The sequence below is a fragment of the Malania oleifera genome, chromosome 4, assembly GCF_029873635.1.
Source record: "Malania oleifera isolate guangnan ecotype guangnan chromosome 4, ASM2987363v1, whole genome shotgun sequence".
Lineage (NCBI taxonomy): Eukaryota > Viridiplantae > Streptophyta > Magnoliopsida > Santalales > Ximeniaceae > Malania > Malania oleifera.
In genome coordinates, this window is record NC_080420.1 from 103,926,350 (window position 1) to 103,938,566 (window position 12,217).

General features: G+C 35.3%; 1 protein-coding gene across 1 annotated transcript in view; it reads right to left on the reverse strand.

Moving 5' to 3' along the window:
- Positions 1 to 5,904: 5,904 nt before the first annotated feature.
- LOC131152643 (sec-independent protein translocase protein TATA, chloroplastic) overlaps positions 5,905 to 12,217 on the reverse strand; it is a 30,007-nt gene continuing 23,694 nt past the window's right edge. Inside the window, exon 2 of the mRNA XM_058104411.1 lies at positions 5,905 to 6,305. Within this exon, the coding sequence (XP_057960394.1) occupies positions 6,171 to 6,305 (135 nt within the window). The 3' untranslated portion in view covers positions 5,905 to 6,170. The remainder of the gene's footprint in view (positions 6,306 to 12,217) is intronic.

Consider the following 12,217-nt stretch of genomic DNA (forward strand, 5'->3'; position numbering starts at 1 on the left):
AAAATGGTATAATTTTGATAATATTTTTGGATGTAAATATTTTATGTTTTATATTTTATGTTTTAAGTTTGTTGAGAAAGGGATGATTGTGAAAATACTGGTATATTTTGGAGATGTGTGTATTTATGGAAATACAAATGATGGATGGAAATGATGGTTTATGGTTAAAATTAGGAAATTCTAGTATTATAGTATTATGTTTTATGGGAATTATGTTTATGTTTTCCGCTGCGTATATTATGGATTATGGATTATTAGGATTTTATCAGGAATGACGCACCGGACCCGAGTTTAAGGGTTTGGGGCGTTACAGTTTGGAAATATAGATTTGCAACGAGAACGTTGCATTCTGTAAGTGGGGGAGAATGTGATACCCAATAGAAAAAAAAAATTAAAAAGATTAGATGTTACTACTCATATCAACAAGGTGCACCTTTCTTTTTGGGAGCCTTCCTATAAGAACTTCACGGTTAAGCGTGCTTGGCTTGGAGTAATCTTGCGATGGGTGACCTTTTGGAAAGTTTTCTCAGGAAGTGTGTGAGTGAGGACAAAACACGCTAAAAATAACAAGTGTTGGTCTGTGGGGTCAGTCATTAGTCCGATAAGGCCCGCCCCTCTGTTGTCTGGTCCAGGTGGAGGAGGAGAGATGCAGTGCTCCCTGGTAGACCCAGGTTGGAGCATTACAATGATGATAAGCTTGAAGTTCCTCCTGGCTTCCACTTCCCCTTATGTGTGTATTTGAATTACAGACATGTTCAATCACTAAATATACACATAAGTAACTTTTGCTTTCTCAGCATCAAAATAGGGATTGGACTCAAAAAGCCAACAAAGAATATATATTCTTTACCTAATTCAATATGCATCATAAAGGAGTGGTTAATATGTTAAGTACAAAGACCTCAATATGGTCCTCACAAGTAGAATGTAGCAATCGTTGGCAATAGTAAACTACAATATTGTCTTCTCTAGGTGAATAACTTTCAATTTAAATTCAAGTTATGAGTTTCTTGGGATAGGTAAAAATGCTAGACTCACCTTAGTAAAAAGCACTAATTTAATTAATTATATTGCAACCTCTCTAAGTCCTTTTGTATGAGGCTCTTTATGTATAGATTTGAGGCATTTTATTTCTTTAAACTTATCATTCTCTACAACTAGTAACTAAGGTGGGAATAGGTTTTCTCTTCCTTTTGCTAAGATTTTTAGCTAGAGTACCTTCAAATAATATGAACGAATGTTGTATATAACTAAGATTTATGTCTTATCTTGACCCTTATCCTTGGCTCAAATGGTTTTCAAGGTAAGAATATGTCTTCAATACCTTTTTAAGGTAACTACCTTAATCCTTCCCTTTTTATGGTTTATATAATGTCAAGGAAGGACAAAAATTCGGTTATACAAGGTGTTGATTGCTTTTGGCTATCCACCTTCCCCCTTCCTAAAGCTATGTTAGGTCATATTGTCAAGTTATGTAAATCATTTCTTTTGGGGTGGGGGGATTGGAGGAAAACTTTGGTGGCTTGGAAAGAGGTTTGTCTCCCTAAAGTTGAAAGTGATTTGGGTGTTTTTGACCTTCCTGCTTGAAATAAAGCCCTTCTTACCAAAGCACTTTGGGATATTCATAGTAGAAAGGATACCCTTTGGGCCAAATTGTATAATCATGTCTATTTGAAAGGTGGGAATATCTGGGAGGCTTATTCTAAGAGGGATGACTCTCCTCTTGAAGAAGATTTTGGAGATGAAGAACTTGATGCTGCAAGATTGCAGGGACCAGTTGACTGCTGTAAATTTAATAGGTCAATGGGTGGAAGATGATTAGATCAGATCCTCTCAGATTTATCATTACTGGAGATCAAAAGGTAGTAAAGTGATATGGCATAAATAAGTTTGGAAGAGTGGATGCACTCCTAAACATGCATTCATTCTTTGGTTGGGCATCAAAGGTAAGCTCAATACGCATGACTTACTGAAGGGTGTCACTGTTGATCATGGTTGTTTGCTATGTGGGACTAAAGATGAGTCTATAGGGCATTTGCTCTTCAAGTGTAGCTTCTCAAACTTTGTTTGGAGACTTATGTGAAATTGGTTGGGGATTAATAGACTCATGACTACTCTGAAAGTTGATGTTAAATAGCTGCATAAAGAGGTCAAGGGCACTAGTGTGCAAGCAATAGCAAAGTGGATCAACTTGGCTACAATGGTGTACACCATCTGGCATTTCAGGAACAAGAAGAGATTTGAAGGTAAAGCAATTTCCCCTGAAGGAGCTTTCAGGGTGATTCAGATCAATGTTTATAGATTGTTGTATGACAGATTCCCATCATTCTCGTTAGACTGGGGTATTGTTGACTGTATTTGATGGCCAGCTCCTGAGTTTGTGGAATGTTTGCTAGCTTGTTGTGTTTGTTTTTCTTTTTGAGTTGCAGTTATTGCTGCCTTTGAGGCCTTAGGCATAGGTTGATTGTAATGTTTGGTTGTTACTTGTTTTGGGGCTTTGCCTCCTCATGCTCGGGCATGTCTGAGTCTTGTACATATCCTTTTTAATCTATAAAATTTACATTTACTGATCAAAAAAAAAAAGGAAGGACAAAAATTTAAGTTTACAAAACTGCCAAAAAACACCCATTCAAAAGTTGAGAAAGGACAACTTTAGGTGCTATCTTGGAGGCAACTTTAGCAATGTAATGATAGTTATTGGTCAACTAGGGTACACCACATGCTCACATTTATAAAAAATTATAATTAAAAAAATATGAAAGTGATAACCCCCTTATTTATTTCGTTTGAAATTGAATTAAATGAGGTGATGTAGTGAGTATTATTTGTTTCATAAATATATACCAGGTGGCTCAGTGCCCCCATAATTTATTAAAATCTATTGATAGTCATTTTTTGCCAAAAAAATTCATAACATAGATGATTATATGAAAAAATCAAAGAGTGAAGAGGGGTTGCACAAGACAGTTGACTGGCCACTTAATGGCAGTTGATTGGCCCCATTTTCTTCTCCGTATCTTCGCATATGAGCAAAGAGTTTTTTGTGCCTCCTGATAGCAGTCAATCGACCTCCATGGGGTGGTCGACCAGTTCAGTTAAAATTCAAAATTTTGAATTTGTTTGATTTAATTGATTGGTGGCGCGCCAAGTGTCTTGGTCGTTGCCACATGTCAAACAACAACCATAAGTTTTTTTTTGGTTGGTAGTTGGTGGTTATGGTGGTTGACATTTTGAATTTTAAATTCAAAATCACTATCTCCCAATTCCTACACGTCCAAGTGGGAGATAAGGGAAGAAATACAGAGAGTGCAAGTCTTTTGGGGTGTGAGAGAAAAAGTTCCATTTTCGAAGAAGTTTTGAATAGATTACATCAATCTCTCTTCTTTTCCTTGGGTTCTTTTGGGTATGTGCACTTAAAGAGTGAATCTCCCACTTAGAATACATTGTTGCTTCAAGTCAATCCTATCACCCTACTTTAATTTAATTTCAAATTTCATTATTATTTTGCATGAAATCATGTATATTATAGTAAAGTGGTTTTATATCAAGTATCAGTGTTTTTGTACGTTTTGGCATTCCATAGTTCAAAATTTCATATTTGATAAAAGAGAATTTAATCATTCATTCCTCCATATTCTCACATATGCTTGTTCCAATTTCAAATTAATATGCCATCTAGGATAGGAGAAGGTAAGATTCATTCATTAGAACCATCGAATTTCATGAAAAATTGGAAGGAAAAAAGCAAGAAAGCATGCAAACGGTCGACCAACCATGAGGTATGGTCGGTCGATCGGCCCTTGAACCCTACAGACGATTTACTGACCTCTAAGGCATGGTCAACTACCCAATAGAAAGGCCAAAGTTTGGCCATTTTCTTTAGACTTTTCTGGAATTTTAGTGATGTTGATGACTAAAAACATTCACGAAGGTGCATGGTTGAGTCTAATTGTTAATATTTTGATGTGGTTTTATGATTTTTTTTTTCATAAAAAACTAAAAAAGATAGTTTCTAAGTATTTTTCAAGTGTTTTCAAAAGGAATTCAAAAATTTTGAAATGAATGCCCATGATGGGGCTCTTAAGGCATTTTCAAGAGATTTTCAAATTTATTTTCTAACAAGATTTGAAAGCGGGTTTGTAGCTCTCCCACACAAAAATCAACTTTTCAAAGATAAAATTAGAAAAATGACATTTTTCTAAGTAATCATTTATAAAATGACTGAAGGGTAGAGAAATGTTTGGTTTTCTAATTTTAACTTGGTTTCAAGGCTCTGCTTTTGCAGAAACATTTTTGAAAAATCAATGTTTACAAATAAAGTAGGAATTTTTCAGCCAAAGACTTCAAATATTTTTAAAAATTTTCAAAATATTTTCAAAAATTATCAAAATAGTTTTTTAATTCTAAATTTAAGAATGTTTTGATGAATTGGAGATGGTTTAGCTCATCACTTGAGGATATATAAGCATTCTACGTTAGTAGATTCAATCATAACAATTTAAAAATCAAAAAGGTTTTTTTTTTCTTTTTTTCAAGTGTTTATATGAATGTTTGATGTTTTTGAAAAGACGCCAAAGTAGTATGGTCTCTATGAGATTAAGTTCTTTATATTTACTTTACGAAAGCCTTTTCAAATGGATTTTGTATAATGAAACTATTTATGCAAAGAAATAAGAAGGGTGAGATGTCTTCTACAGGCGGTCGACCCCCCCCAGAGAACAGTCGACCCGCCTTGCTCGAGAACAAGACATGTTGATTGGCCTTTGAAGGTGGTTAATTGGCCTCTATAGTCCTCCCATTTTTCATGAAATTTTGACCTTCTTTATTACAAAAAATTAGTTTTTCTTATATGTATAATTTTTATTATATTCCCCTCATATTCTTATGAATAAGCATTTGTTAAAGTCGATGCACCTATCATTATGCCTTAAAAAAAACTCATTCAAAGAAATATATATATATATATATATATATATATATATATAAATTATTCTCAATATAACACTTCAAACTTCATATTAAAGAGAACATTTTAGTGTCTGCCTTTAAATATTTTTTTTTTCTTTGTTATATACATGCTTATGATAAAAATTAAATACTGGCTTACTATGCTAGAGGAGAGATGCAGCCTACAAGTACCAAACAAAATTTTTTATTTAAAAAAAATTAACATCACTTAGCACTATAATAACATTGGAAGGGAGAAAAAAAAAACAATTTATTTTAAAAAGTTAAAGTGACAGAGCAAAAGTGACCCACGTCTCTGCTGACCTCACAGAGGAGCTCAACTCTTCCCCTGTGAATGGGATTTGATGAAAATGCTTTTGCTAAATTAAAATTATCTGTCCCTTTTTTCCTATTCATTTCTTTTCCGAATTTTATACACAAGATTTTATGAGTAAATCTTGGATTTTCTTTTATTTTGATATACAAATATATGAATACATTATTTAATTATTTTATTTTTAGGTTAAAAAAACAAGTCCACCGTATTTCTTCTGTAAACATAGAACCAATCCGATGCAATCTAATTTTTTTTTCAAATTATTTTTGTTTTAATGCGCAAATATGAGTTTATTTTTAATTATTTTAGGTCAAAAATGGGTGGAGTGAACTCCATTAATGAGAATAAAAATAATCCCAAATCACTCACTTTTTCTTAATATATAAAAAAACATATTTCCAAATCAATTGGTCTGGAAGGTTGAGCCCATGGGAGTATGGGTTATGGGGTCACATATTTTATCCTTTCAAAGATTAAACCTATCAATAAAAGAGACAGTGATGAAATGTACATATACTTTTGAAAAAATAAAAAATAAATGAGAGGGCCCATTGCCCTTAAGACCACACAGAGTCCATTGAAAGACAGACCTGAGACCACCAACACCAACCCCAAACCCATTGACCAAAAAGATTACCCCTATCCCACTAATAAATAAATATAAAAAGTTAAGCTCAATATTCTTCAATTTCACACAATGGCTAAATATGTGTAATTGGTTGCTTTGTGTGGCTTGTGTTTTTTTTTTTTTTAAATCATTTGAATAGGGTTTTAGCAAATAACATTAAATTATATTAGCACATAATTTAATGGATACAACATATGGATGATGCTACTAGTACAACTAGCAAAATGCATCCACAGTATCATCCCTAATTCTACAATCTCATACGCTCTCCTTTGTACTTGAGACCTTCACATCTTGTTTCCCCTCTTCACTAATTGCTGTAGGTTGCTCCACTGGTGCCTCCACGGCAGACTCGGGTTCTTTCTTCAGCTCAGATTCAAACTCCTTTGCTGCCTGCAACATTCGACATAACTGGATTAACACACATACAGGATGCAGCACAACAGATCTTAAACACAAATGGGAACAGCATGGAGTTTGATCACGCCCCGTGAAAATTGAATATAGAAAGCCTCATAAAATACATATTTTTGTTGTTTCAGTGCTATTTGATTTCCAGGGTTCAGAAGATTAGTAAGTTGTAACAAGTTCAAGATGGCGTTAAGAGTTTGAAAGTGTTGGTTTCCCTGTCTCTGTATAGCATTTGAAAAGAAAAGCTTGTAGTGTGTGCCATGGGAGACATTGTAAAAAGTAAATGATGTTCTTGTAGTAATGATATCATTAGACATTCTTACAGCAGACAGAATGACTACGAAAAATTGAAGGCAAAGATGCAGATAACGAGATGTAGCATCTCTCCTGGGTGGTATGATAATATGTTTGGATTCACAGGAAAAAAAATAAAAAAGTACGTGCCAAAGTGAGGGAGCTAGAGAGAGAGAGAGAGAGACAGGAAACAAGCAATTTCATAGCATAAAGGGCATGCACACAATACTTCTTTCAACAGCAAACCTAAAACAGCAACTTGAAGTGTTTTAACATCAATTTTCCCACACCAAGGTTTTCAAGGTAAAACACAGGTTCAATATGGTTTACGATGCAAGACACACAATAGAAAGGGTGATCATGGAAACAGGTCCATTAATGATCTTTCTATGGGAACCAAAGAATCACCTGACAAGTCTTACAGTTCCAGTATTTCAAAGGTATCATTTATAGGCAGCCAATGATATTTTTACTCAGTAGAACAGATAATAGGAAATTGACTGCATATAGCAACTTTGTAAGGCTATGCATTTGTTTCGCTTTATGCTGAAACCAAAGGCCAGATGTAGATAAAATTGAGGAAATAATTTCTCTATTAACATTATGAAAAGCGAGACTAAAAGACAAGGAAAAAATTTATGGTCAAAGAAAAAATCTTTAGGTCGATCTAGTTTCAGTATCAACTAGTAGACAGTTCTCATACATTTTCCTTTTGAAGGTGAAGTGGTGAATTGAAAGTTATGGTGGCTTCATCAAAAATAGGAACAGCTACTGGTGCTTGGCATGCTTTGCTTCATCTTGAAGCAGAAGGTCCAGAACACAAGGAAACAGTTTCTGTATACTATTTAAACAATTACACATCAAGAGGGAGAAACTCAGTTTGATTGACAACTACGCATTGAAAATTTTCATCAAGAAAAAAGTTATAAAATGCAAGAGAAACTCCTAACGAGAGAAATTTGAGCCAGAAAACGATTATCCAAGAAGGCCTCAGTTGTCCAGAAGAATACAAAAGAGTGGGCTACAAAAAATCTTTTCAAAACAAATATAAGATATGACTGCTTGAAAATATATCACAACCTTCCAAAATGATACAGCTATACAGAAAATTGAAAATAAAAAGTATACATATCAAATGATTCCAAGCTACATATTAATAGCCAATATGTCATACAAAGGGACAAGGTAGGGAATATTAACTATAAAACCATTGGATGTGTATTAAAAGAACAACTATGAACTGTTTCAGCAAACAGGTATCCATGTCAAGGGAAAAAAAACCATAAATAAGTTTTTTTCTCATTTATTTGGCTGTGGAGGGGTGGGGGAACAAGGGGAGGGTTCACAATATCAACACATGAAAGAGTAACTACATGATTAACAACGACAACACAACAACAAACCAAGTCATAAGTCCCACTAGGCGCAGTCAGCTACATGAATCTTTTTTTGCCAATTTACACAATTGCAATTTCCTCTAACAAATTCAGGGCAATTAAATCCTTATACACAATCTCTTCCAATTTATTCTAGGTCTACTCAGTGGCTAGCTCACTCCTACTCATTGGTGCACTAGATTGACCTACATTGCAGATACCCAAACCATCCAAGTCACTCCTCCCTTATCTTCTATAGGAGCTACGCCTAACCTACTGTGAATATGTTTGTTTTTCAATTTATTTTTTTAATATTATACCAATCATCCACATTGACATTCTCATTTCAGCCACTTTTACTTTTTGGAAGTGTTTCTCAATTGCCCAACATTCTGAACCATATAGCATAGCTGGTCCTACAACTATGTTATAGAACTTTTCTTTTAATTTTAAGGGTATGCTACAATATCATAGCAAGCTTGAAGCACTTCTCCATCTTACCCAATATGCTTTAAATTTATGTATTACATCCTCAACTTCTCCTTTGGTTTGCATAATAGATCCTAAGTATCGACATACACCATCAAACCTCATTTTGGATACTCCTAGTAAGTTCATTCATCACTAGTGCAAAAAATAAAAGCTTAAAGCCTATCCTTGATGTACACCTATTGTAATTGGAAATTCTTGGACTCTCCACCTATAGTCCAAACGCTAGTCATTACTCCATCATGCATATCCATAAATATATCAGCATCCCTACCAAAAAGGCCCTTTTTTCCTAACACCCACCACAATACTTTCCCTATCATACGCTTTCTTTAAGTTAATGAAAACCACATACAAATCTCTCCTTTTTCCCCTAAACTTTTCCATTAATCTTCTCAGAAGATATATAGCTTCTGCAATAAATCTCCCAAGCATAAAACCAAATTGATTTTCCGAGACCCTCATTTCTAGTTTATATTTGTTCAATTCCCCCTTCCCAAAATTTTATTCTATAACTCATAAGTTTGATTCCATGATAATTATAACAATTTCGAATATCACTTTTATTTTTATATTAAGGAATTAAAATTATTTTCTCCATTTTCGCAAGGAATACTCTTAGTTTCTATATTTGTGTTAATAAATTAGTTAACCATATAATTCTATTTATCACCTAGGCATTTCCATACTTCAATTGGGATGTTATCAGGTAATATGGCTTTTCCATTTTTTCATTCTTTTTCAATACAAACTTAACTTCATTTACTCTAATTTTCAAATAAATCTCATATTTTTAGTTTTTTCCTCATTTATCAATTCTAAGTTTAAGCCTTCTACTTGGTTTCATTAATAACTTGCTAAAGCATCTTCGTCACCTTTTTTTTATCTTCCTTAACCAAGACAATAACTCACATTTCATCTACCAACCCCCCCCCCCTTCCTCTCTCGTGTACACAGAAGGATCCCTAGCACTCTTCTCTTTCCCCACAAAACCACACGGCCATTGCCACCACAATTGGCCTCTCTGACCTGATTGCTGCCTGCGTGTTGCCTCTATTGCCACACACTGCTGCTACTGCTCCATCACGACTTCCTCCCCTACAACGCCAATCACTCCTTTCTTCCTCTCTGCAAAGCTGAAGGAGCCTCCTAAAAGATTGCAGGCCTCTGTCGTTAGACCTTAGTCGCCACCGCCTCAATGCCAACGTGACTTCCTACCTCCACGTCACTATGTGCCAAGCTCCACCTCCACAAATTTAGCTCCACTGCCGCAAGCCAAGCTCCCTTGCCATGAATCACCACTAAACATCAACGCATGCTTGGATTGTCATGTTGCCACCAATGGGCACCATCACTGCTGCCAACGCCCTCAAGAGTAGGGCTACAAATGAGCTAAGCCAAGCCAAGCCATGGCGAGCTCAAGGCTCAGCTAGTTCACGAGCTCAACTAATTAAATTAATTGATAATTAATAAATATAGTTTGAGAAAAATATATTTTAAAGTAAAAAATTCAAAATCAAAAATTTAATGTGATTAATATTGAGTTTGTTCACGAGCTCAATATCGGGTCAGTCAATGAGTTACTAACAAACTAGTAAATGAGCTGATAAACAAGCCGACTCGCGAGCTGTTAAACAAATCGACTCACAAGCCTAACAAGTCGAATATGAACCAGCTCAAACTCAGCTTCTTTAGTTCAAAAGCTTGAAATTTGAGCTTTATCTCAGCTTGTTTAACTTAATAACCGAGTTCGACCAAGCCATTATCGAATCAAGCACCGAGTAGCTCACGAGCGGCTCGACTCATTTGCAGCCCTACACAAGAGACAACATTGCAAACCATCATTGTAGTTCACCAATGCCCCTAGATTCCCAACTGAAATTTCTTCAATTAATCCGCCTAGATCACTAGACCTAGGCCTTCACCGAGTCCCTACAAACATCTACCATTGAACACCATTCAAGCACCATTGCCCTAGATCTGCCCTAGCCATGCTTTGTGCTACTATCACCCAATCATAGCACTATGTTCCGCACCACCACAATCTGCCTCACTATCACCTAGTCACTGCTTGCCACCACCGTCACCATCACGTACCACCAGTCCTTGCCACAACTGTGGCCTTCTGTGCACCACTCTCAAGTCTCAACACACATCCACCTACTGCATTCAAAGATCACTTATTGTCCACTACTGAGATATCACCCAACTAGCATGGAGAAACTTGATGTTTCTCAACCCATCACCACTCTCAAGTCTCAACACACATCCACCTACTGCATTCAAAGATCACTTATTGTCCACGATTGAGATATCACCCTACTAGCATGGAGAAACTTGATGTTTCTCAACCCATCACCACCATTTTTTATAATTACAATTATAGATCTTGGTTTGGTGATATGTGGAGCTTTCTAAAAGGGCGATAAAATTAAGTTGATGTCACTGGTGAAGCCACATTGCCTAAACTACAAATGAGCCTAATGTCAAAATTACAAACCATCTCGAAGATTGGGATTGAATATATCCTTAGATCATCACTTCGGTTCATGCCCAAGCCTTCTATTTGGGAGCAAGTTGGACGATTCAAAATTGCAAAAGAAGTTTAGGGCCTTCTAACAAGTACATATGATAGTCTTGTCAACATTAGGCTCAGGTGGCCCTTTTGGTTTCCAATAAATTTGGTGATTGTTTTGAAAACCAAGTGTAGACAATCAAATCATTGATTATCTAACTCACCCGTTTTCTTTCAAAAATAAGTTGCCACTTTATTTTAGTTTTGAAAAGGCAAAATAAAGGAAATCCTTTTTGAAAGAATTTTAGGTTCAGGAGTACAATTGTGAATAAAGAAGGTAATTCCTTAATTCATTTTTATGAAATTGATAAACTAGCACCCTAAAGCACCCATTCTGTGAATGGTTACCGCTCTTACCTTGGTTGTGTGTGTTTCCCTCAAGAAAAACCAATTTTCTATAATAAAGAATTCCAAATTTTCATGAAAAATAGGAAGGCTACATGGGCCCGTCAACCAATTTCAAAGGTTGGTCAACCTACATTACTCTCAGACAAGGTCGATCGACCGTCCTCTGAGGGGCGGTTGACCACCTGTAGATAGGCCTAGAAAAATGGATAAAAATCCATTAATCCAAACTGAATCTGGCCCGCTTAAACCGCCTCATAACCGATCCATATATTAAATGAGTTGAATATGGTTTGAACTTTTTTTCTATGCGTCTCTAAATGAGTCGATTGGCGAATTTAGGATTTTATCCAATAGATATTCGCCTATCCAGTAACTAATGTCAAAATTTATTGATAATCTCATATGCTCAAGCTTACTAAACATCAATTCAATGAGCATAAACTCTACTGGTCAAGATCTAATCTCACACTCCCAACTCTTACACTATTATATGCGCCTCTGGGTCTGCTCCATGCCCACATTCAAAATTAAACCCAAATACTTAATTTTCTCGTGATTGAAACAAAAACCTCTAAATTCATGATCTGAAAAATTAAAGTATAACTTTGTGATTGGTTATTAAATGTTTAAAAATTACCAAATTATAATTTTAAAAATTACTTCAATTATTATGTTACAAAATAAATTGTTTATCAAATGGTAAAAAAATATTGTATTAGGGATGGAAATGACTCCATCATCCGCCACAAAGTAACCAATCTAAACCATCATAAATTCGCAACTTAATTAAGTTGGACATGGATATCCTCACC